General features: G+C 40.5%; 1 protein-coding gene and 1 pseudogene across 7 annotated transcripts in view; both read left to right on the top strand.

Moving 5' to 3' along the window:
* CCDC18 (coiled-coil domain containing 18) overlaps nt 1-25,188 on the top strand; it is a 143,778-nt gene that overhangs the window by 104,741 nt on the left and 13,849 nt on the right. For 5 of the 6 annotated variants that reach the window (XM_079776993.1, XM_079776994.1, XM_079776992.1 and 2 more), the window contains 4 exons: nt 794-997; nt 10,129-10,266; nt 18,294-18,494; nt 22,915-23,628. In XM_079776993.1, coding sequence (XP_079633119.1) covers nt 794-997; nt 10,129-10,266; nt 18,294-18,494; nt 22,915-23,466 — 1,095 coding nt within the window. In that variant the 3' untranslated portion in view covers nt 23,467-23,628. Of the gene's footprint in view, nt 1-793; nt 998-10,128; nt 10,267-18,293; nt 18,495-22,914; nt 23,629-25,188 lie in introns of those variants that run through there. The other variant, XM_079776995.1, reaches the window with a different exon arrangement.
* On the top strand, nt 11,018-16,685 carry LOC307102689 (archaemetzincin-2-like; annotated as a pseudogene). Its single transcript has 3 exons — nt 11,018-11,025; nt 15,155-15,729; nt 16,521-16,685. The product of its transcript is annotated as an archaemetzincin-2-like (transcript).

Genomic DNA, 25,188 nt, shown 5'->3' with positions numbered 1-25,188 from the left:
AGGGTTTCTGAGAACAAGTTTGGGCCCCAGTGGGGGGGAAATTATTACTAGCCCAGTCATTTTGTGTTCCCTAACAAGGATGGGTAAAAAATATTTACATGAGATTTATATTGACATACAACAGAGTTGGGCCCTGGGCCCCCATTCCAGACATCAGCATCCTAGAGATTTGTACAGGTTTCTTTTCTTCTTATCAGCCCTAAGGTCAATTGTCATTCCCTATCATCTAACCAAGCTAATTTAGAACTCACTTACTTTTCACTGATTTTTTTTTTCTCTAAGAAACAAACTTTACTAGGGACTTAATTGAATAATGTAAAAGTATTTCAGAGAGAGTAGCAGTCTCAGTGACCCACTTTACTTTTACAGGGAATAAGGTAATGGCTCTAATCCAGCTGTGTGAATTAATGTTGGGTTTTATTATTCATGCCAGTATATTCTCCATCTTTGACATGGATAATCAAATATTAACTTCTTTTTTCTCTTTATGTTATTATGTATTCTGTCATGTTATATTCATAATGATAAAGGATTATAGAGCTGGCATATTAAAGTCATACAAAATATACCAGTCATCCCCAGATTTATTACAGTACTTTTGTCAGTTTCTTGTTATTAAAAATAAAAACTTTTTCTGAATATCAATTTCACAGTAGATGATATTCATTGTATGTTAAATTTTATAGACATTTGGTGGAAGGGGTGAAGTCACTTATTAAAAGAGAAATCAAAATAAGAAGTAGGTTATTTGTATCATTTCATTTTGAACTTAAATATATCCTGTGTATTTCAGGTTATGAAAGAGCAGGAACAGTACATTGCAACTCAGTATAAGGAGACCATAGATTTGGAGCAAGAATTGAGGCTAACCCGGGAGCAGATGCAGAACTCTCATACAGAATTGGTAGATGCTCGTCACCAACAAATCCAAGCACAGAGAGAAATAGAAAAGCTCTCAACAGAACTGGAGGAAATAAAGCAACTCTCTAAAGAGAAGGTAATCCCTATTTTTAATAGTTTTACCTTATTGAAAATATTAATATTTTACCATTCACTTTTTTTAACTGTATAATACAGTTCTTGCAAAAGTTAGTGTTGCACAACAATGTGAGTTTACCTAATGCTACTGAAATTATGTTTAAAGTGTTCAATATGTTTAAAGTGCCCTAGCTGGTTTGGCTCAGTAGATTGTCAGCCGGCAGACTGAAGGGTCGTGGGTTCTGTTCTTGTCAAGGGCACGTACCTCAGTTGCACATGCCCATTGGGGCATGTGTGGGAGGCAACCAATCGATGTGTCTCTCTCACATCAATGTTTCTCTCTCTTAGTCTTTCCCCCTCCCTTCTGCTCTCTCTAAAAATCAATGGAAAAATATCCTTGGTGCCCGGCCATTGTGGCTCAGTGGTTGAATATCATCTACCTATGAACCAGGAGGCCACAGTTTGATTCCCAGTCAGGGCACATGCCTGGGTGCCGCAACCTTTTACGGCTAGGGTTCAGGATCTGAAGAAGGGGCCATGCACAAATGAAAACACTAGACAAGACATATGAATTTAGATGACTGCTAGCATGGCAAGGCTTCTTCACCATCCCCCAAGTCATCTCTGGACTCTTTCTTCTCTGTCTCATTCTCCTCCCATTCCTTATTGTCATTGTGTTGCTTGGGGCGTCTGCTGTCTGTGGCTGGAGTAGTCGATCATCCGCTCATCCGCAGCCGCAGGTACAGGATGAGGCTCCAGGTGCAAGGTCCTCTCTTGGATTCATGTGGCAGGAATCCACACGGGGGCTTGGAGGAGTTTTCTGGGAATACACAAGCATATCCTCAACCAAAGGTTAACAAAGGGTCAGGACCCTTCCATAAACCATACTCGGGGTCTTTCCATTTAACCAGACCATTTTCCTTTGGCCTATTCTGACACCAGTGTAATTCCATAGGTGTCTTGCCATCAGCATTACAAGTGAAAGTAATTAAGGCTTGGTGTAGTCTACTTACAGGAGATTTCACCATATTCCCCCTTTTTGTTTTTCAAGATGGGGTTTTAGCCGCTGATGTTGGCATTGTATAATTGCCTGTCCTTGGGAATTATATGGTATTACTGTAATGTGCTGAATTTTCCACTTTTTATAAAATTGCTGAAAATGACACCTTGTGTCACTGAGTCATTTTAATTGAGTAGTTGCAATTTTGTTTACCAGGCCAGCAGCATAGGCAGAATCAGAAATAATATTAAGAGGCTTTTGGAAATCCTGCAATGCAGCCTTGATGGCTTCTAATTCAATTCTTTGCACAGAAGTGTGACTAGTCTGGATGACTCAGTTTGAATCCATTGTTTGATAAGCAGCTTTACCAGTAGATGAGCCATCAGTAAAAACAGTTACTGCTCCAGAAATAGGTTCCTGCCTAGTATTTTTTGGTATATTAATAGGGGTGTAATATAAAAATTGTAATTTATTTTTTAGTAGGTGACAAGTAAGTTCCCCTGAATATTCACTTATTTCAATTTGCCAATTTAAATCAGTCTGAAATAAGTTTTATTTTCTAACTTCTTTTGTTCTTGGGTGTGGACAGTAAATGACACTAATTGGATATCTGCTATCAGTCTTTTTGAGTATATAGACATAAGCTTTGTTTAGGGAGGCAAAACGCAAATTATTTATTTTTAAGTGTCCTTGGTTTAGGGAAGATAGGATTTACCAGATGGCCCCAAACCACTTGGGATTTATATTTTTTAAGATGGTTGTAAATTGCCATTATATGCGAGCCATGAAATTAAAAAATGATTCTGTAGGTCTTTGCATACACTTAATAAAAGCTTTATTACAATTCCTAAGTATATTGAATAAATTTTCCATTTCTCCCATAGTTATTTTTAGATAAGGTTTTAACTAATTAATGTCCTTTAATAATTTTTAAAAAGTCATTTAAGGTCTTGTGGCAATCCTTTCATATTTCTACTTTTTAAGGCCTACTACATTGACTTTTAATTACAGTTCCTAAATATTTGAAGGGCGTTTCCCTCTGTATTTCCTCCCAGAGCAATTTCTAAGCCATATTTAGGGAGTTTCTCTTAAAAACTTTTACTTTCTTTTAAACAGCAACCAACTTGGTTGCCTTTCAGAAAAACATGCTGGTCAATATTGCAATGCATACATCTCAAGTAAAAGTAACTCTCTTTTTACTTATGGTGTCTCATTAACGATGAGATTTAATGCTGGAATAATAACTTTTAGTTTACTTTGTAAATAGTAGCAGAAGAGATTTTTAAATTTCTCCTTTTTATTAGCTTAAATTTTACTTTTAAACAGCCTTCTTTTTGGCTAGTGCTTATTTGTATATGTATACAAATTTTACTTTGGACTTTGTTAGAACCAAATGCTCATAAAATATTGGCTTATCATATAAATGAGTTTATATGAGACCTTGATTATGTTGTGAAAAGCTAACTTATTAAGTAATTAAAATATGCATCTTCATTGAAAAAGTAAAGTAAGCAAACTTATACATTTGACCTATGAAGTACAGATGGTGCCCCATCCCCCAGCCTATCTGAAGAGCAGTCTGTCTGAGGCATGTATGCAACTTTGTTCTGCTCTCTTTCCGTATTAACCTTGCTCTGTCCTTGGCAGGGGAGATAAGGGTAGTAGTCTAGCCTTTGTTTAAAGTTCCCTGAGATTTTATGACCCTTTTACAACGCTTGCAAACAGTTAACTTTAGAATTCATTTCTCTCTTTCAAAACTTTTTTTTTCTTCTCATCATATACATAACCTTTACAAATTTCATACTTTCAAATTAGCCTTCAGACCTTCTTTCTATGTCCTTCAAAATGCATAACCATGCCTTAGACCTTCTATTAAGTATTTCTACTCTAATATTCTTTCTTTCTGTCATTAATTTGTATAAACCTTCAGCAACTTGTATAGACTTTTTTTCTCCCTTTCCTTTAAAATGTATGTCCTGCCTTCTATTATTAAAACTATACAATATTTAAACCTTAATTTTCCAATGATAATTAAAAGTAAACAGCCAGCATTTTTTAGATTGACATTTATCAACACACTTTTTGTAATTATTCTAAAATACATTAATTAAATTTAAACTGGTTTTTATATTAAAAATTTGGTTCAGACCATAGAATTAATAATCTTTTTTATTTTATTTTTAAAAAATATATTTTATTGATTTTTTTTTTACAGAGAGGAAGGGAGAGGGATAGAGAGTTAGAAACATCGATGAGAGAGAAACATTGATCAGCTGCCTCCTGCACACCCTACTGGGTATGTGCCGGCAACCAAGGTACATGCCCTTGACCGGAATCAAACCTGGGAACCTTGAGTCCGCAGGCCGACGCTCTATCCACTGAACCAAACCCGTTAGGGCTAACCCTCTTTTTTAATCAGTCCAATAAAATATTGCATCCTAGGTTGAAATTTTATCACATGTAGTACACATATGGACTACAGTATATTTTGAACTACTAATTTTTCCAGAGAAAATATAAGAATTATTTTCTCAAAGATAAATTTCTATACTTTATGCATTTTGTTATGACAACCATATAATTTCTCCCAACTTAATTTGAACTTTAAACTCTTAGAAGCCTCAAATTTTAGGTGGCAAGTTAAATACTTAGCATTTCTCAGATTAGTAATATATTTATATTTTTAAGGATATATTTCAAATAAAATACAAGACATATTTAATTAATAGATTCAAATCTATCCTCTAGATTTTTCATATGGGGCAAACTCAGATTAATATTTTGGTATTTTAAAATACCTAGATATTTAACAATTTTTATTCTTTAATTCAGCAAACTCCAAAGTTTTAAGTTACCAAAGACTTTGGAAAACTATGTTTAGGCATATGAGGCTGGCGAAAAGGCAGGGGGAGGAGGGAGCTTGAATTTAAAACTGCCACATTCTTCCTTAGAGATAACATCTAAGGTTACTGCTGCGGCTTCTCTGCTTTTACAGGGAGAAAGGCGACTGGCCCTTTCCTCTAACAGAGAGTACAGTCAGTCTCCTCTTGAGTGACTGGACTTTCATTATTAATATATTTATAATTATTACTGAAAAGGTTTATTAAATTCTTCATTTTAGTTATATCTATCTATTTATGTTTTAACAATTTTGAGATTTTAAAGCCAATTATTATTATCCAAGGTGTTTTCTTTGGCAAATTCTGTAACAGAGATAACTTACTGACTTTCAGTGGCTTTAATGTTAACCTTGGAATGGGGTCCATTATTATTCAAGAACTATCCATTATTATAGAAACACTAATCTTGTTGCCCAAACCCAGCCTGTATATTTTCCTTGTGTCATTTTTGCCATCTTTTATTTTTTTATTTTATTTTTATTTATTTTTTTTTTTTTGGCATTTGGCTTTATTTTTTTATTTTTTTTAATGGATCTTTATTGTTCAGATTACAATTGTTTCTCCTTTTTCCCCCCATATCTCCCACCACCCAGTTCCCACCCCCCCTCTGCCCTTACCTCCCCCCCACTGTCCTTATCCATAGGTGTATGATTTTTGTCCAGTCTCTTCCCATACCCCCCACACAGACACCCCTTTCCCCCTGAGAATTATCAATCCATTCCCATTCTATGCCTCTGATTCTATTAAGTTCACCAGTTTATTCTGTTCCTCAGATTTTTAATTCACTTGACTTTTAGATTCACTTGTTGATAGATATGTATTTGTTGTTCATAATTTTTATCTTTCTTCTTCTTTTTCCTCTTTTTAAAGAATACCTTTCAGCATTTCATATAATACTGGTTTGGTGGTTATGAACTCCTTTAGCTTTTTCTTATCTGTGAAGCTCTTTATCTGCCCTTCAATTCTGAATGATAGCTTTGCTGGGTAGAGTAGTCTTGGTTGTAGGTTCCTGCTATTCATCACTTTGAATATTTCTTGCCACTCCCGTCTGGCCTGCATGGTTTCTGTTGAGAAATTAGCTGATAATCGTATGGGAGCTCCCTTGTAGGTAACTAACTGCTTTTCTCTTGCTGCTTGTAAGATTCTCTCTTTGTCTTTTGCCCTTGGCATTTTAATTATGATGTGTCTTGGTGTGGTCCTCTTTGGATTCCTTTTGTTTGGGGTTCTGTGTGCTTCCTGGACTTGTAAGTCTATTTCTTTCATCAGGTGGGGGAAGTTTTCATTCATTATTTCTTCAAATAGGTTTTCAGCATCTTGCTCTCTCTCTTCTTCTGGCACCACCATAATTCTGATGTTGGTACGCTTGAAGTTGTCCCAGAGGCTTCTTACACTATCTTCAACTTTCTGAATTCTCTTCTCTTCATACTTCTCTGGAGCAGTGTCCTTGGCCTCTTTGAATTCCAAATCTTTGAGTTGATGCTTGCGATCCTCTAGTCTGCTGTTGGGTCTCTGTATAATATTTTTTATCTCAGTCAGTGTATGTTTAATTTCTAGTTGGTCCTTTTTCATATCTTCGAGGGTCTCATTGAATTTATCGGCCTTTTCCATGAAATTCTTGAAGAACCTTATAACCGTGGTTTTGAACTCTATGTCCAGTCGCTTGTTCTCCTCCATTTCTTTGGTTTGTGATCTGTTTCCTTGCCTCCTCATTTCGCTGCTTCCCTGAATTGGTAGGGTAGCTTTGTGTACTAGATGTCCTATTGGTTCAATGGGTCAGCCTCTCAGTTACTTGAGGTGGACACTCTTGGTGTACCCTTGTGTACTGTGTGCCCCCCAGCAGGAGCTACAGCAAGAACTAGTTTTCTCCTCCTTTGCTTGAGCGGTTTTGGAGCAGTCTGACTGGAGCTGCAGTTTATTTGGTTAAGCTGCCACAGAACAGGCCATTTATATGCAAAAGCCGCTGTGTGGAGCCTGGGCAGGTTTGTAGAATGTGCGGGGCGGGCCTCAGGGCGGGGCGGGATCTCAGGGCGTCACTAGGCTGGGGCGTGGCCAACGGCAATGGCTGGCGTCAGCCGTCTCTGCCTTTCCACGTTTCCAAGTCCCTGCACCCCGCGTTCCAGCGCAGTAAAACAATGATTGCTGGGCGCACCTCTGCAAAAAAGTCACTCTCACTTTCTGACCCGATGGCCGAGAGTCCAGCTTTTCCCCGTAGGTGTCTGGGTCCCCCGCGTGTCCCCAGAAACTGGGTTTCAGAGTGATCGGGAGCTTGTCTCCCTGCGGGTTGAAGAAAAACCGCGCGCCCAGTCGCCCGCCGCCAGCCTGATTCGCGTGCCTCCGTACCTCAGCTTTTCAGCGTTTGTGCTCCTTTCTCTCCTTAGTTGTAAATCTTCCACTCAGCCAGCTTTCCTGTGGTTCTGGGTGGTAGACGTTTTGTCTTTTAGTTGTATTTTTGAAATTGTTGTTCGAGGCAGCAGATTAGTTGTTTAACCATGCCGCCATCTTGGTTCCTCCTCCCATTTTTGCCATCTTTTAAAGAAAAACAGTTTTGGGTTTATTCTATAGCATCCATGAAGAGATGGGGCTTAGGCCAAGAGACCACCCAAAATCGGGCAAGGCACAATGGAGAACATTTTTTCTGCCCATGTCCATTTGGATATTTATAACGTCATTCCAGGGCCATACAAAATTATCAGCTTAAAAATTAGCCTGCTATATTTGGTCAAACATTTAATTAAAACCTTAGCAGGGCCAGACCAAATGATTTCATTGGCCTTATATAGGTCCCATGGGCCTGACATTCCCCACCCCTGAATAGTTTCCAACTTAAAGTGAAAGAAGAGGCAGAGAAAGACAAATACCATATGATTTCACTTATGTATGGAATCTAAAGAACAAAATAAATGAACAAACAAAACAAAAACAGACTTATAGATACAGAGAACAAACTGATGGTTGCCAGATGGAAGAGGGGTTGGGGAGCTCTGTGAAAAAAGGTGAAGGGTTGCCCTAGCTGATTTGGCTCAGTGGATAGAGCATCGGCCTCCGGACTGAAGGGTCCCAGGTTTGATTCCAGTCAAGGGCACGTGCCTGGGTTGTGGGCTCGATCCCCAGTGGGGGGCATTCAGGAGGCAGCCAATCAATGATTCTCTCTCATCATTGATGTTTCTATCTCTCTCTCCCTCTTCCTTCCTCTCTGAAATCAATTTTTAAAAAAAAGTGAAGAGATTAAGAAGTACAAATTGGTAGTTACCAAATAGTTGCAGGAATGTAAAGTACAACATAAGGAATATAGTCAATAATATTGTAATAATCATATATGATGCTGGGTGGGTGTTAGAATGATTGGAGGGATCACTTTGTAAATTATGTAAATGTTTAACCACTATGCTGCACAGCTTAAACTAATGTAAATAAGATTGAATGTCAACTATAATTGAAAAATTAAAACAAGAAGACATTTAAAAAAAGTGGAAGAATTAAAAAAACACACATTTGAAAATCAATCAGAGTATAACACCTCATATTTTTTATGAGGTTTCCCACAATATTTTACAGCTACTTGACTGCTTCTATATGGCTAGCAAAAGTTTGTGATTCATTTATTGGATGCTTTAAAGCATGTAACTTAGTTTTCATATAAAAACTTTCGTTTTGCCCGGCTGGTGTGGTCAGTGGTTGAGTGTCAACCCATGAACCAGATGGTCACTGGTTCAATTCCCAGTCAGGTTGCATGCCTGGGTTGCAGCTTGATCCCCAATGCAAGAGGTAGCCAATCCATGATGTTTCTCTTTCATAGATGTTTCTATCTCTATATCCCTCTCCCTTCCTCTCTCTCTAAAATCAATAGAAACATATTTCAAAACAAAACACAAAAAGAGTTTTCCTTTTGCACATATATTTCATCATTCTTCATAATATACACTAATAAAAGAGAAACATGCAAATTGATCATCACTCTGCTACACCCACCAGCCAATCAGGAGCAAGTATGCAACTTAACCCAACAAAGATGGCAGTGGCCACGGAGCTGGAGCAAGCAGGAGGCTTGGGTTGGCCCTGGTGATGGAGGAAGCCAAGCTTCCTGCCTACCCTGGCCAGCTCTGGCCTCCACTCAAGGAGGCACTGAAGAAAAAAAAAAAGAAAGAAAGAAAGAAAGAAGAGGCTGGGAGCTTGGGTCGCCAGGGGGTGTGGCAGCCTGCAAACAGCCATCAGCCCCTCACCCAGGGTGGCCAGGCACCCCAGTGGGGAACCCTACCCTGAAGGGTGTGTGGCCAGCCTGCAAACAGCCATCAGCCCCTCACCCAGGCTGGCTAGGCACCCCAGTGGGACCCCCCACCCTGAAGGGGCTATGACCAGCCTACAAACAGCCATCAGCCCCTCACCCAGGCTGGCCAGACACCCCAGTGGGGAACCCTACCCTGAAGGGGGTGTGGCCAGCCTGAAAACAGCCCTTAGCCCCTCACCCAGGCTGGCCACACCCCCATGGCCCAATCCCTGTAAACGGGCAGTCCAACATCCCTTGAAGGGTCCCAGATTGGAGAGGGTGCAGCCTGGGCTGAGGGACACCCCCCACGTGTACGAATTTCATGTACCGGGCCTCTAGTGTATAATAAAATTACATATTACAGTCACAAGCACAACTAGCATAAATAGATTTGAATAATTACACAACTGACTCTTGATAAGCAAATAGCACTTCTGGTAAACAAAATTGCATGGGCATACTTATTTTTGCCCTAGCCGGTTTGGCTCAGTGGATAGAGCATTGACCTATGGACCGAAGGGTCCTGCGTTCGATTGGATTGTGGACTTGATCTCCAGTATGGGGTGTGCAGGAGACAGCCAATCAATGTTTCTCTCTGATCATTGATATTTCTATCTCTCTTCTCCCTTCCTCTCTGAAATCAATAAACACACACACACACACACACACACACACACACACACACACATATATATATAAAGAGTAGACTATTTTCTGCCAAAGTTCAGCTTACTGTGGTTATTAGTTTGTTTTACAGAAAGCATTGATTAGTGCACTTATAATAATGAACAATATACTAATGTACTCCCATTAGTAGTCTTTTAAATATATAGATTTTAAAGTCTACCATTTAATAAGTTAACTTAGCATATGAGTATTTATAATGTTAAAAGATTAAAGTACTTCCATAAATGCACCAGATTGGCTTAGCTATAGTAACCAGATAAACAAATTATATAGCCTTTACTTAATATGTCCTTTTTAAGGAAGCTCATGGAAACCATTTAGCTGAAGAATTGGGGGCCTCTCAAGTACGTGAAGCTCATTTAGAAGCAAGAATGCAAGCAGAAATCAAGAAATTATCAGCAGAACTAGAATCTCTCAAGGAAGCTTACCATATGGAGGTAAAGAAAAATTTAATTTGTTTCATTACTCCCTGCAGAAGTGGGTTGACCTATCTGGACCTAGCTCTTAAATGTTCATAATAGAATAATATGCTGTGGTTTTATTTCTGATAGCCTAAACATATAACTTTTACTTCATATCCAGTGAGCTGTATGCTGTGGGGTTAAGAGCTTGAATTCTTGAGTTAGGTACCTGGTTACGAATCTCACCTCATCACTTAGCACTTATGTCGCCTTGGGCAATTAATACCTCAATCTAAAATGGATAAAATAATAGTATCTATCTCATAGAGCTGTGTAGAGGATTAAATGAATTAATATAATTAAAGTTCTTATACCAGAGCATGGTTCATCATCATCATCATTATTGGTTATAAGATAGCACTTACCAAAACTAACTGGTGTATTTAAAATCCAGTATAAGCAATTTAATGTGATGTGAACCTATAATGCTTTGTAATTTCCAGCATTTGTTCTGATATTAAATTAGATAGAGAGGCAGTACCAGAACTTGATACTTTGCTTTTTATCTGTTAGTATGTCTGAGCCTTTATAAAAATAGGCAGTATTATCAATTAGAAGAGCGTTTCTTGTCTTTTTAAAAACTACATCTGAAGATGTTATCTAAAATGTATGTGCAAGAGCTAAACAAAATACTTAATGAAGTTCTAATAAAGCATTTTTCTAATGGCAAGACTTGCAAATACATTTATATTGAACACCTTTCAAAGGAGTTTGGTGGAGAACCAAAATGGCAGTGTAGGCAAATGCCTGTTTACGCTGCCTCCCACAACCACATCAAAATTACAATTAAAATACAGACCAACTATCATCCAGAACCACGGGAAAGCTGGCTGAGCTGAAGTATACAATAGAGAGGTAAAGAAGAAGGCACACTGAGACTGGTAGGAGGTGCGGAGGTGCGGAACGGTCTGGTCTGGCACCCATGTGTGCCGCTTTTTTAATCAGGAGGGAGATCACCTCTGCAGTGGGTGCCCGGAGGAGCTAGGAGTCCCAGCCCCACACCAGATGCCCAACCCAGGATCCCAGAGCTGGGGAAAGAAGTCCCTACGGGCAGTAAGAACTATGGGCTGTAAAAACCAGTATGGATTGCGGCTGAGTGACACACAGGCTGCTGGAAACCCGGCTGCTCCTCTTAAAAGGCTGGCACCACGAACTGAACTTATAAGCTCCCACTTCCTCTGAGCACCAGTACTGGGTGTAAGAAGATGATCCCCCAAATTAAGGGTCCTGGTAGAACACAAAACATACTTGGGAGCCAGGCAGCAAAGCAAATATCTTTACTTCTACATAGAAGGGTGTGTAGCACATGGTCTGGAAGCACACGCACACCAAGCAGGTGGTCTGCTTGGCTTTAGAATCCCCGACACACGTGACCTGTCCCTCACTCTTGATTGGAGCTCAGGCGCACAGTCTTTTGCGATTGGCTAATTCAAAGGGAGGGGTTGGCCTTTGCGGTTTCAAGATGGTGGCCCCCAGGGAGTTGCAAGTCATGTGGCCAACATGGTGGCTGTCTAAACTGTTCTTTGGCAGAAAAGGTGACTTGTTTATTTTCACACGGGCAAAGCTCTGGGGGACCCAGACACATAGGAGGAGAAACTGGACTGTCTGGCATTGGGGCAGGAACTGGGGGGCAGCTTTCTTCCAGACGGAGGTGCACGCAGTGGTCATTGTTCCCCTGCTGGGACCTCCCAGGTGCAGGGCTGACTGGCAGCCATTGCTGTTTGTTCTGCCCTGGTGATTCCCTGAGACCCTGCCTCACCCAATTTACAACCCCACCCAAGCTGTGGGCAGCAGCCTTTGAATATGAATGGCATGTCCTTTCTCAGCCTAAAACCTGTCAATAAGCTGCAGCTGGGTCAGGGAGCCATAAAGCTATCAATAAAAGGTCCAAGACCCAGCACCAGCCCCAGCCTGCCTTGCTTCACAGTTGGACCTCATTTGGTCACTCCCAAACTTGATACAAAGAGGAGGAATCTGCAGATCTCTCTGTAGTTCCTGCTGGGTGGGCCCAGGCAGTGGCTGACTTTGCACCTCCCTGGAGACTCAAGAGTCAGTGTACCCAGTGGTCAGAGTGGACCATACCAGATTACAACTCTTCACATCCATAAGTGACACACTCAAGGGGCAGACTCATTGAGCACCAAAGCCCCACTGAAGCAAGACCTGCCACATAAGGGTGTCTCCTGCACAGCAGCTCTTCCATTGTAGTCGCAGCTGGACCCTAAGGCCAATTGGCCTGTAGGTCAGTTCCTCCCAGTGACACCAACAGCAATCAAGGCTCAACTACAACAAGATTGTGCACACAGCCCACAAGGGGTGCACCTAGATTGTCCACCTCAAGTGATTGGGGAGGATGAGCCACTGGGCCCTATAAGACACCTACTACAACTCAAGGAGACTTAGCAGCTACCCAATACATAGAAACAAACATAGGGAAGCAGCCAAAATGCGGAGACAAAGAAACATGTCACAAATGAAAGAAATGGAAGAAAGCAAACTACTGGATATAGAGTTCAAAACACAGTTATAGGTTACTCAAGAATCTTCTAGACACCTCTAAGGAACTTAGTGAGACTTTCAAGGATCTTAGTGAGAATGCAAAAAAAATAGAAAAGGACCAGTCAGAAATTAAGCATATACTGACTGAAATAAAGAGTCATATACAGCTATTCAGCAGTAGACTAGAGCAGTGGTTGGCAAACTCATTAATCAACAGAGCCAAATATAAACAGTACAACGATTGAAATTTCTTTTGAGAGCCAAAAACCGACTTCTGGGCATGGACCACGAAGTTTCAATCACACTGTACGTGCACGCCCGCATATGGTATTTTGTGGAAGAGCCACACTGAAGGAGCCAAAGAGCTGCATGTGGCTCGCGAGCCATGGTTTGCCGACCACTGGACTAGAGGATCCCGAGAATCAAATCAATGATTTGAAATATGAGGAAGCAAAAAATACTCAACTGGAAGAGCAAAAAGATAAAAGAATCCAAAAATATGAAGATAGTGTAAGGAGCCTCTGGGACAACTTCAAGCATATCAACATCCGACTTATGGGGGTGCCAGAAGAAGAGAGAGAGCAAGATACTGAAAACCTATTTGAAGAAATAATGACAGATAACTTCCCCTACCTGGTAAAAGAAATAGACTTACAAGTCCAGGAAGCACAGAAAACCCCAAACAAGAGGAATCCAAAGAGGACCACACCAAGACACATCATAATTAAAATGCCAAGAGCAAAAGACAGAGAATCTTAAGAGCAGCAAGAGAAAAGCAGTTATGTACCTACAAGGGAGTGCCCATATGACTCTGAGCTGATTTCTCAACAGAAACTTTGCAGGCCAGAAGGGAGTGGCAAGAAATATTCAAAGTGATGAATAGCAAGAACCTACAACCAAGATTACCCAGCAAAGCTATCATTTAGAATTGAAGGGCAGATAAAGAGCTTCACAGACAAGAAAAATCTAAAGGAGTTCATCACCACCAAACCAGTATTATATAAAAGTAGAGGCCCAGTGCATGACATTCGTGCACTGGGGGAGTGGGGGACAATCCCTCAGTCCCGCCTGTGCCCTCTCGCAGTCCGGGAGCCCTCGGGGATATCCTAAGCCGGCAGTTGGAATCCTTAGCACTGCCGCGGAAGCGGGAGAGGCTCCCACCACCACCACTGCGCTCACCAGCTATGAGGCTGGCTTCCGGCTGAGCGGTGCTCCCCCTGTGGGAGCGCACCAACCACCAGGGGGCAGCTCCTGCGTTTAGCATCTGCCCCCCTGGTGGTCAGTGTGTGTGATAGCACCTGGTCATTTCGCCGTTCAGTCGATTTGCTTATTAGGGTTTTATTATATAAGATGTTGAAGGGTATTCTTTAAGAAGAGGAAGAAGAAAAAGATAAAGATAAAAATTATGAACAATAAAGTGGCAACAAATACATATCTATCAACAATTGAATCTAAAAAATCAAAAGAATAAAAAATCTGATGAACAGAATAAACTGGTGAATGGAATAGAATGAGGGGCATGGAAATAGAATAGACTGACGATTCTCAGAGGGAAGGGGGTCGGGGAGGGTGCGGGAAGAGATTAGACAAAGATCTTGCATGTATGCATTACTTATGGACACAGACATTAGGGTGGTGAGGGCCTGGGTTTGAACTGGGTGGAGGGGAGCTATGGAGGGAAAAAAGAGTGACCTCTGTAATCTCAACAATAAAGATTAATTTAAAAATAAATAAATAAAAACAATACACCACTTTAAAAAAAGGAGTTTGGTAACATCTTTGTGAAGGATTGGTTGGATTGTGGTCACCATGTCTTGCTTAAATGCATTTAGATTCAGATCTCTTTGAAAACATTGTGTCTGCCAAACAAAACATATTTGTAAATCCAGGAGATTACAGCCTTTAGTCTCTAAGGACAAATGTGAATACTATTGTATTTAGCATAATTATTTAATTGATATTAGCTGCTCAACTTAGTGATCCTCAGTAATAATTAGTCCATTGCAAATGTTTGCTAGTGCCTATTCATTACACTTATCATATGGTCTCTATTCTGCTTTTATTTTTAATTATCCATTTTTTAGCTTTTATTTTTGTAAGCAACTTGAAATTATTTATAAGCAGATAGTACATAAAAGGAATTGTAAAATTTGGTTCTAGTATTGCTGTGTAGTATTTGGTACTAATTTTTTATATGTATGACATAATAACATGTAATATAGGTACCACTACAGGTGTCGTCAAAGCCTGCCAAGGGTGAAGTTACTCAGTACAACACGTTTTTGGCCAGGCCCAGAATGCCCGTCCTTGTAAACCCCATTCAACAGAAGAATGAAAGCACTTCATAGAAGCACTATGTCAATAGAAGAGACTTCTCATTATCTGAACAGACACTAAAAACAGCTCTCATCTCAAAGAACCCAGCACTTGTATCACAGTATGAGAAATGAGGTCTGGGCAGCAGCGTTTGATGAACAGTCTTCCAGCTGTACAGTGATTTCTTTGGACCCATTATCTTGCATTTGCAATTAGATTGGATTACCTCCCATTTAGAGACTCCCCAAGACTTTGGACACTCTTTCAGTTATCCTTAAAGAAGGACACCCTCTTTGGAGAAACAGTTTTTATATACAGTGCACTGGATCTCTTGGAAAGACCAGAATTGTCAGTAAAGAATCTATTAAATGGCTCAAAGGCTACTGTGGAGCATTTTTCTATGGCTTGACAGTAAAACTTCTAGAACCAGTTCCTGTCTCTACAACAGGGTGTTCCTTTAGAGTCATTGATAGCACAAAGAGCCTACTAATTCATGCAGGGCATATTCTGAAGTTCTTAAAGAAGACAAAACCTAAAGATGCTATCGTGGGAATGACAATGGTTGATCTGCACTCCAGAAACTCCTGGAATTTTGTCTTTGGATAGGCCTCTTTGATAGATGGTGTAGGACCGTGGTCGGCAAACTGGCTCGCGAGCCACATGTGGCTCTTTGGCCCCTTGAGTGTGGCTCTTCCACAAAATACCATGGCCTGGGCGAATCTATTTTGAAGAAGTGGAGTTAGAAGAAGTTTAAGTTTGAAAAATTTGGCTCTCAAAAGAAATTTCATCGTTGTACTGTTGATATTTGGCTCTGTTGACTAATGAGTTTGCCGACCACTGGTGTAGGACATTCAGCTTTGCCAGGAATGACAGCTTTTTATAGCTCATAGTATGAAGTCCAAGTGTAGAGCTGCAGAAAACATCTTCAAGTGACTGTTCAACTTTTTAATTTTTGTCTTTTGTTTCTTTTTGTTCAACTTTTGATAACTTACATTCCTGAAGTGACTTGTGTTTTGCTGCTCAATCCTGTAAGTCTTTTGTTGTTGTTGTTAATCCTCACCTGAGGATATTTTTTTCATGATTTTTAGCGTGGAAGGGAGGGGGAGGCAACCAATCGATGTGTCTCTCAATTGGTTGCCTCCCCCATGTGCCCAGACCAAGGCCAGGGATCGATCCTGCAACCGAGGTATGTGCCCTTGACCAGAATCAAACCTGCAACCCTTCAGTCGGAGGATGAACACTAATCACTGAGCCAAACCGGCTAAGGCTCAATCCTGTAAGTCTTAAACCTATGAAATTTGAGACATATTTGGACTTAAACACTGACAGTAGCTTGCATACCTAATGCAAAGCTCCAGCCACTTGAAAGAAGCTGACTAGCACCCCTAAACCTTTGCCCTATCTATTTACCCAAGTTGCAGTGTACTATTGTCTTCAACATTAGAGAAAGTTACAAAGGGCTGGTGGGGTGGATTGATGATGAACCTGCTGTCGCACCTGGAGTCACTCTGAAACATAGTCATGAAGTGAACTTGCCAAAACCTTTATTGAAGCCTTTAAGGAATGGAAAGAGTGGATAATAAAATGCCATTGCTATTCTCCAAAATAAGGAACTTCAAATAGGAGTAATTAAAATAAATACTTGCATGGCTAATAAAAAATAATGTTTTTCTCCTATGTATTACTTGACAAAGATTTATTTCTAAAGTGTGTTTGATTGAATATAAAAATGAGAGAGTATGTCATTAAAGTAACAGAGTTAGAAAAAGGGATAAAAAATAATTTTTAAGTATTTTTTAAAATACAGGCTTTAGAATTGTCAGAAAGTCACTTAATAATAATTGCTAGCCTCATTCTCTAAGGAGCCCGTCCACCTTGCCTTTCCCCACCCCCTTCCCCCAGGCATGATTTCCTTGCTTCTTTCTCCTAAGCTTCAAGGGCCCTTCTTTTGCCTCTGTAACATTTCCTGAAGCCCATTTCTTCTGCGGCTCACTTCTTCTACTTATGTGACTTTCTAAAAATAAACTCTGTGTTATAAAATAATAAAAATAATAATTATTGCAAAACTAATTTTTATAAAAATATTTGTTGGCATTTAAAATATATATTTTTTTATTGATTTCAAAGAGGAAGAGCGTCTGCAGGCCGATGCTTTATCCATTGAGTCAAACCAGCGAGGGTGCAAAACTAATTTTTTTATGGCCCTGCCTATGTGGCTCAGTGGTTGAGTGTCGACCTACATACGACCGTGGAGGTCATGGTTAGATTCTGGGTCAGAGCACATGCCTTGGTTGCAGGCTCATCGCCAGTAGTAGGTGTGCAGGAGGCAGCCAAGCAATGGTTCTCTCTCATCATTGATGTTTCTCTCTCAGAGACTCTCCTTCTATTCTGAAATCAATAAAAATATATTTTTAAAAAACTGATTTTTTTATGAAAGTGAGATTTTAAAAAACTTTTTACTGTGGAAATTTTAAACATTCAAAAGGAGAGAGAATGGTATAAATCCTACCATCTTTATTGTTCAACTTTAATAATTAACAACTCTTGGCTTGGCCAATTTGATTTCATATATAAGTATGTTGACGATTTATTTCATCTAAAAGGGAATACTTTTGAGAATGAAAGGGATGCTCTTACTAACTAACCAAGACACCAAGGCATAAAATCCAGAGAGACCTAGGCAAACTGGGAAGTATGTTGGTCACTATATCTGTAACCTCACTCACTTCCCTTCCCCTTCCACATACCAGCTATTGTTTGGATGCAAATCCCAGATATCATTGTTTCATCAGTAAACATTTCAATAACTATCTCTAAAAGATAAGGGTTATTTTTAAAATTATAACTATAATATCATTATCACACCTAAAATTGACAGTAATTCCTTAATATCATCAACTACCTAGTCATTGTTCAGATTTCCCCAAATGTCACAAAAATGTCTTTATGGTGATGTGTTCAAATCAGGATTTAAAACCAGTCCATTTTATTTGGTTCTTAAGTAAATTTAAGATTATAGTTCCTTCTCTCTCTTTTTTTCTTGGAGTATATTATCTGTTGAGAAACCAGATATTTGTATTTAAGAACACTTTACTTTCATTTAGGTGGAAGTGAGAAGTAATAGAATATTATTGAAACCAACACCACCCTATTTTCTTCTTTTCCTTTTCAATGTTGGGGCTATATAGATGATTTCACATCAAGAGAACCATGCAAAGTGGAAGCTTTCTGCTGACTCTCAGAAGACTTCTGTTCAGCAACTAAATGAACAGTTAGAGAAGGCAAAATTAGAATTAGAAGAAGCTCAGGACACTGTAAGCAGTTTGCATCAACAAGTCCAAGACCGGAATGAAGTAATTGAAGCTACAAATGAAGCGTTACTTATTAAAGTAAGTAAACATATAAAAGTGTATAAAGCATATGTTGCTGTAGGAATGGCAAACCTGTAGAAAATGTTTTCTTGTTGTTAATCCTCACTTGAGGATATTTTTGCCATTGATTTTTAAAGAGAATGGAATGGAGGGGGAAAGACAGAGAAAACATCGTGTCCTTGAGCAGGAATTGAAGCCAAGACCCTTCAGTCTGCAGGCTGATGCTCTAACCATTGAGCAACCTTGCTGGAGCTAGAAAAAAATTATTTTGGAAATTTTTTTATAAGAGTTCATTTGATGACATGCCTGGAAGCAAGACCCCAACAGGCTGAGAAAAATGCTTCCCTGAATACCATTCTGCAGTTTTTACTTGACTTGAGTATATATGTCATTTTTTCAAATAGCCTATTTCTATACCCTGCTGATCATGGCAGTTTATTCCGGAATTTGGAATTAATATTAGTATTGATGCATAGAGATAAAAATTTTAATGTTAGTTCAAAACTGCCAATGTGTATGATTAACATGGTCAGTTTTTTAAGACCTTAAAAAAAGAATAATCTGCCGAAACCAGTTTGGCTCAGTGGATAGAGCGTTGGCCTGCGGACTCAAAGGTCCCAGGTTCGATTCCGGTCAGGGGCATGTACCTTGGTTGCGGGCACATCCCCAGTGGGGGTGTGCAAGAGGCAGCTGATCGATGTTTCTCTCTCATCGATGTTTCTAACTCTCTATCCCTCTCTCTTCCTCTCTGTAAAAAATCAATAAAATATTTTTAAAAAAAGAATAATCTAACTGATAGTTATAAAAATAAATCATTTTATAGCAAAATGAAAATTATTGAAAAGCCAAAAATCTTAATTAAATAATACCTTAGAAATATTTCTAGTTACTAAGCTAAGCACGTAAATCTCTTATATAATACTAGGGGCCCAGTGCACGAAATCTTGCACCCTGAAAGGAACTGTGGGCCGTGAGGCTGTGGTGGGCAAAGGAGTGGGTCTTGGCCCATCCTCCATGCCCCTGCCTGGCCCCTCCTGCCACAGCCCCCGGTCCCCTGTCTGCTGGCAGCTCCGCTCCTGCTGCCGCTGCGCCCACGTGCTGACGGCGCTGGCCCCACTCACACCTGCTGACGGCACGGAGCAATTGGGGCTGGTGCCAGCAGGGGGTGCAAGTAGGGCTGGCGCCATCAGCAGGTGTGAGTGGCAGCTGCTGCCTCAATTGTCCCTCAGGAGCAGGGGGAGGTGGAGAAGCCCTCAGGGGCGATCGGGGCCAGCAGCCGCCACTTGCACCTGCTGACAAGACCGAGCGATCAGGACCAGCGCCAGGCGCCAGCAGCAGGTGCATATGGAGGCTCTAGCGCCGGCAGCAGGTGCAAATGGGGCTGGCGCCGGCAGCAGGTGCAAGCACTAGGTGGGACTGCGGTGCATGGGAGCAAAGTATTTTCAGTAACCACCAGAGGCTCACCCCAATGACAGCGACTAGTGCCCCACCTTGGTCTGGCGCCCCCGCTCACCTGCTCCACCATCCCACCGCAGCCGACACCCACCGTGTTCTGCACTCTGCCACCTGCTGCCGACGCCTGCCATGTTCTGCGCGCAACTCCTGGTGATCAGCACACATCATAGTGACCGGTTTTTCGGTTGTCCAGTTGTTCCGCCCTTCAGTCTATTTGCATATTAGCCTTTTATTATATAGGATACCTTGATATTCACAGTACTAGAAGAAAGCTGAATAGACAATCTAAAATTATGTTTTGGTTGAACACTCTTCCTGGATTTTTAAAAGTATGTTTTTATTGATTTTTAGAGAGAGAGGAAGGGAGAGGGATAGAGATAGAAACATCGATGAGAACATTGATTGGCTGCCTCCTGCAGGCCCCCTATTGGGGATTGAGCCTACAACCCAGTCATGTGCCCTGACTGGGAATCAAACTGGTGAACTCTTGGATTATGAGTTGATGTTCAACCACTGAGTCACACCGGCCGGGCTCTTTCTGCTTTTATTGAAACATTAATATATCTAATATTCTGAGGATTAATAACATACAAAATTATAAAACTTCATTGGGAAAAATTGACTAAAAATTGAAGATTCTGCATTATGTATTCCTTGTCACAGTAGTTATTTTTGCTCATTTGTTAGATATTACCAATGAGATAATTACAATTAGATTGCATTTATTTATTATCCAGAAGTTCTTTAAGTTCAACTACTTTAAAAATTATCAAAATACTGGGTAAATATCAGCAATTTTAAAAGTAACTATACATATAGAGATCTTAGAACGTGTACCATAATTAGCAAATATTACCAGTCATTGTTTTCTCTTATTATTTTTTTGTTAATCCTCACATGAGGATATTTTTTCCATTGCTTTTCAGAGAGAGTGGAAGGGAGGGAGGAAGGGGGAGAGAGAAAGAAAAACATGGATGTGAGAGAGACACATTGACTGGTTCCCTCCAAACCCCAACCAGGGCTGAAGAGGAAACCTGCAAGCAAGGTACATGCCCTTGACTGGAAATTAAACCTGTGAACCTTTGGTGCACAGGCCAACACTCTAACCACTTAAACACACAGACCAGGGATAATTCCTTTATTTTCTGACACTAGCTCTCAAAGTCAATGTCAACTGGCTCATAGGAGAGAAAGAAGGAAGAAGAGTTAATAGAAGAGTAAAAGCTGGCATAACTGTAACAATTAGAAGTAGCTACCTGGAGGGTGGCTAGGGACCGGGAGGAGGGGACCGGGGGGGCAAAACAGGAGATATCTGTAATACTATCAACAATAAAAAATATATTAAGAAAATAATTTAAAAAATAAAGAAGTAGCTATAAATAATTGAAAGCAATTCCATTAGTAGCATCATTAAATACAGAGAACAGAAAGAGAAGAGAGAAAATAAACAGTGTTTGACACAATCTTTCCATCTTATTTCCTTTTTTAAAAAAATATACTTTTATTGATTTCAGAGAGGAAGGAAGAGGGAGAGAGATAGAAACATCCATGATGAGAGAGAATCATGGTAGATCGGCTGCCTCCTGCACGTCCCCTACTGGGGATTGAGCCTGCAACCCAGGCATGTGCCCTTGACCGGAATCGAACCCGAAACCTTTCAGTCCGCAGGCCGATGCTCTGTCCACTGAGCCAAACCGGCTAGGGCAAAAGTGCCTAGTTTTTGAGGGCAACTGGAGTGAGAGCAAAGCTAAGACCATTTTCTGAGAACCCTAAAGGCATCATTATATTATGGCACATTACAATAATGATTACAACAGGGACCTTCTTTGAGTCTTAAGAAAAAGTTGAATGATGGTCAATGTATTCAGTACACTACATTTTATTATAAAAGTCAGGTGTTAAACTCTAACTTAAGTGGAATCCTACTTTGTGAGATACTGCATTTCTCAATTATGGCTAGATAACACACAAGAGGTTTTTTTAAAAAACTTCCCACATAGCCATATATGTATCAACTCTATAGCTACTTATTAGTTGTAATGATAAGAATGTGCTATAAAAAATTTAGCACACCAGCCACTTACAAAGTTTTTTTTAGATGAAGTAGTATAAAGATATCAAAGAACTGATATATACATATTAAACTTGCATTTTGTAAAGCACACTGTGGTAATGACAGTTATAAGCACAGTATTTTTAGAAAAAAATAGAAAGTATCAAATTAAAAATAGCTGATTTAGAAATTTATCTCTTATGGATACCCATAAGAAAAAGAATGTATTTGAACAGGAGACTACTACACATATCATTTAAGTTTTAAAACGAAAATGTATTTTCTTCACTTTCTTTAGGCTTTATGATTTTTCAAAGTATGCAACCTCATTCTTAGGATCCCAAAATTGGGTCAAAAGACCCAAATGTAGAACATGGAAAAATAATAGAAATGAAAAGTTTATTTAATAAGGATTGACTTATCAAATATTAGTAATCATTTTCTTAAAGGTTTTTCTCTGAAAATTTTCTACCATAATAAAGCTTTCTTATAATGAGGACATATAAAGCAGAGTAGCTAATATACATTTATTTCCTATTAGAAATTCTGAAGGGAGTTGTGGGAGTTTTTGTGTATATATATATATATTAGATGAACAAAAGATTATGTATCTTTACACTTTTGCAGAGAAATTTTTAGATGAAGATTTTAGTCTTGACTAGAGAATGATATTGTCATTAACACTAAGCAGAAAAAAATTATTTAAGGAAAATCTAGTTTTTATGGAATTTCTTAGTGTAGTTTAAATGTATTTCAAGTGAACTTATGTAATTGTCCAAAAGGGTTGAAACAGAGCTGGGAAAACCCTGTTTAGTTGTTATAAAAGGAATTTTTAAACTGGTATGAAGGTTGACTTAGATGACTTCTAAGAGTTTGTGATTTTATTTATCAAAGGGTATTGAGCACCTCCTATGTACAATTTTTCTATAGGAATCAGAATTAACCAGATTACAAGCCAAAATTTCTGGACATGAAAAGTTAGAAGATGTCAAGTTTCTGCCAGCCTCCTTCACATCTCCAGTAGGAAATATGTCTGGCATTCAAGATACAGAATCTACTAAACATGCTCACACAGCTTTTCTCAAGTGTAGAAAACTACGTCGCTCCATTAGTGCCAGTGACCTTAGTTTCAAAACTCATAGTGATGAAGATATTTCTGCAGAATTATTACAGGACTTAAAAAAAATGCAATTAGGGCAACCTTCAACATTAGAAGAAAGCCAGAAGGATCTGACTTACACCCAGTCTGACTCATTTAAACCTCTCACATATGACCTAGAAGATGACAGTTCTGAGAATAATGACTTCAGTACTCTTAGTGGAATGCTAAGATACATAAACAAAGAAGTGAGACTATTTAAAAAGTCTTCAATGCAAACAGGTGCTGGTTTAACTCAGGTATGTATCTTATACATTAGAAGTTATAATGATTTGTCTCCATTGAATATCATTTTATTACTTGTAGAAAATCCATATGTTTAAATGAAGCATGCCATTAGATGATGTACACAAAAAAATTCACTGTAAGTTTGGAATACTTTTACAACTGAAAAGTAGAGTTAAAAATTTCGCTTTGAAAAGTAATTTTATTTTTTTATTTTTATTATTTTTATTTTTAATTTCTTTATTGATTAAGGTGTCACATATTTGTCCTCATCCCCCCATTCCCATCCCACACCCCTCCCCACGGATGCCCCAACCCCCTGTTGAACTCAACCATTGGTTAGGCTCATATGCATGCACACAAGTCCTTTGGTTGATCTCTCCCCCTTCCCCCCACCCTCCCCTATCCTCCCTCTGAGGCCCGATAGTCCGATCGATGCCTCCTTGTTTCTGGTTCTGTTCTTGTTCATCAGTCTATGTTGTTCATCATTTCCCCTAGATGAGCGAGATCATGTGTCACTAGAGATATACTTATATGAACTGAATGTGAGATGAGCAATAATAGTTATGCTGACAGGCAAATGAATCAGTCTGTAGTGAGTTTCTTTCTGGACCAACAGTTCTTTTGAGACCCAATATCAATGTCCACCATTTCCTTATGTGTACATGTCGGCACTGACCCCTCTGCTCTGGATGGTGGACAAATGGTGGTAATGCAGGTTCGAGTCCCTCTGGTTGGGTCTCGGCCGGACCCAGGGGCACGGCTTCATCCGGACCCAGGGGCACGTGGCCTCACCCGGACCCAGGGGCGCATGGCCTCACCCGGACCCAGGGGCATGTGGCCTCTCGCAGACCCAGGGGCGCGTGGCCTTACCCGAACCCAGGGGCACACGGCCTCACCCGGACCCGGGATCTAGCTTCCCCCGGACCCAGGGGCGCGTGGCCTCACCTGGACCCAAGGGCGCGTGGCCTCTCCCAGACCCAGGGTCGCGTGGCCTCACCCGGATCCAGGGGCCCACGGCCTCACCCGGACCCGGGACCCAGCCTCACCCGGATCCAGGGGCACATGGCCTCTCCCAGACCCAGGGTTCAGCTTCACCCGGACCCAGGGGCGCATGGCCTCACCCGGACCCAGGGGCGCGTGGCCTCTCCCGGGCCCGGGACCCAGCCTCACCCGGATCCAGGGGCACACGGCCTCGCCCGGACCCGGGATCTAGCTTCTCCCGGACCCAGGGTCGCGTGGCCTCACCCGGATCCAGGGCGCACGGCCTCACCCGGACCCAGGACCCAGCCTCACCCGGATCCAGGGGCCCACGGCCTCACCCGGACCCGGGATCCAGCTTCACCCAGACCCAGGGGCACGTGGCCTTACCCGGACTGAAAAGTAATTTTTAAAAAATAGCCTATATATATATATTTTAAAATAAATCTTTATTGTTCAGATTATTACAGCTGTTTCTCTTTATTCCCCCCTTAGCTCCCCTCCACCCGGTTCCCACCCCACCCCATACTCTTACTCTCCCCCTCCCCCGTCCGCGTCCATAGGTGTAAGATTTTTGTCCAATCTCTTCCCACACACCCCCGCACCCCCTTCCCCCGAGAATTGTCAGTCCACTTTCTTTCTATGCCCCTGATTCTATTATATTCACCAGATTATTCTGTTCATCAGATTTTTTATTCACTTGATTTTTAGATTCACTTGTTGATAGATATGTATTTGTTGTCACTTTGTTGTTCATAATTTTTATCTTTACCTTTTTCTTCTTCTTCCTCTTCTTGAAGAATACACTTCAGCATTTCATATAATACTGGTTTGGTGGT

Source organism: Cnephaeus nilssonii (assembly GCF_951640355.1).
Source record: "Cnephaeus nilssonii genome assembly, chromosome: 7".
Taxonomy (NCBI): Eukaryota; Metazoa; Chordata; class Mammalia; order Chiroptera; family Vespertilionidae; genus Cnephaeus; species Cnephaeus nilssonii.
This window is presented reverse-complemented; position numbering and strand designations above follow the sequence as displayed.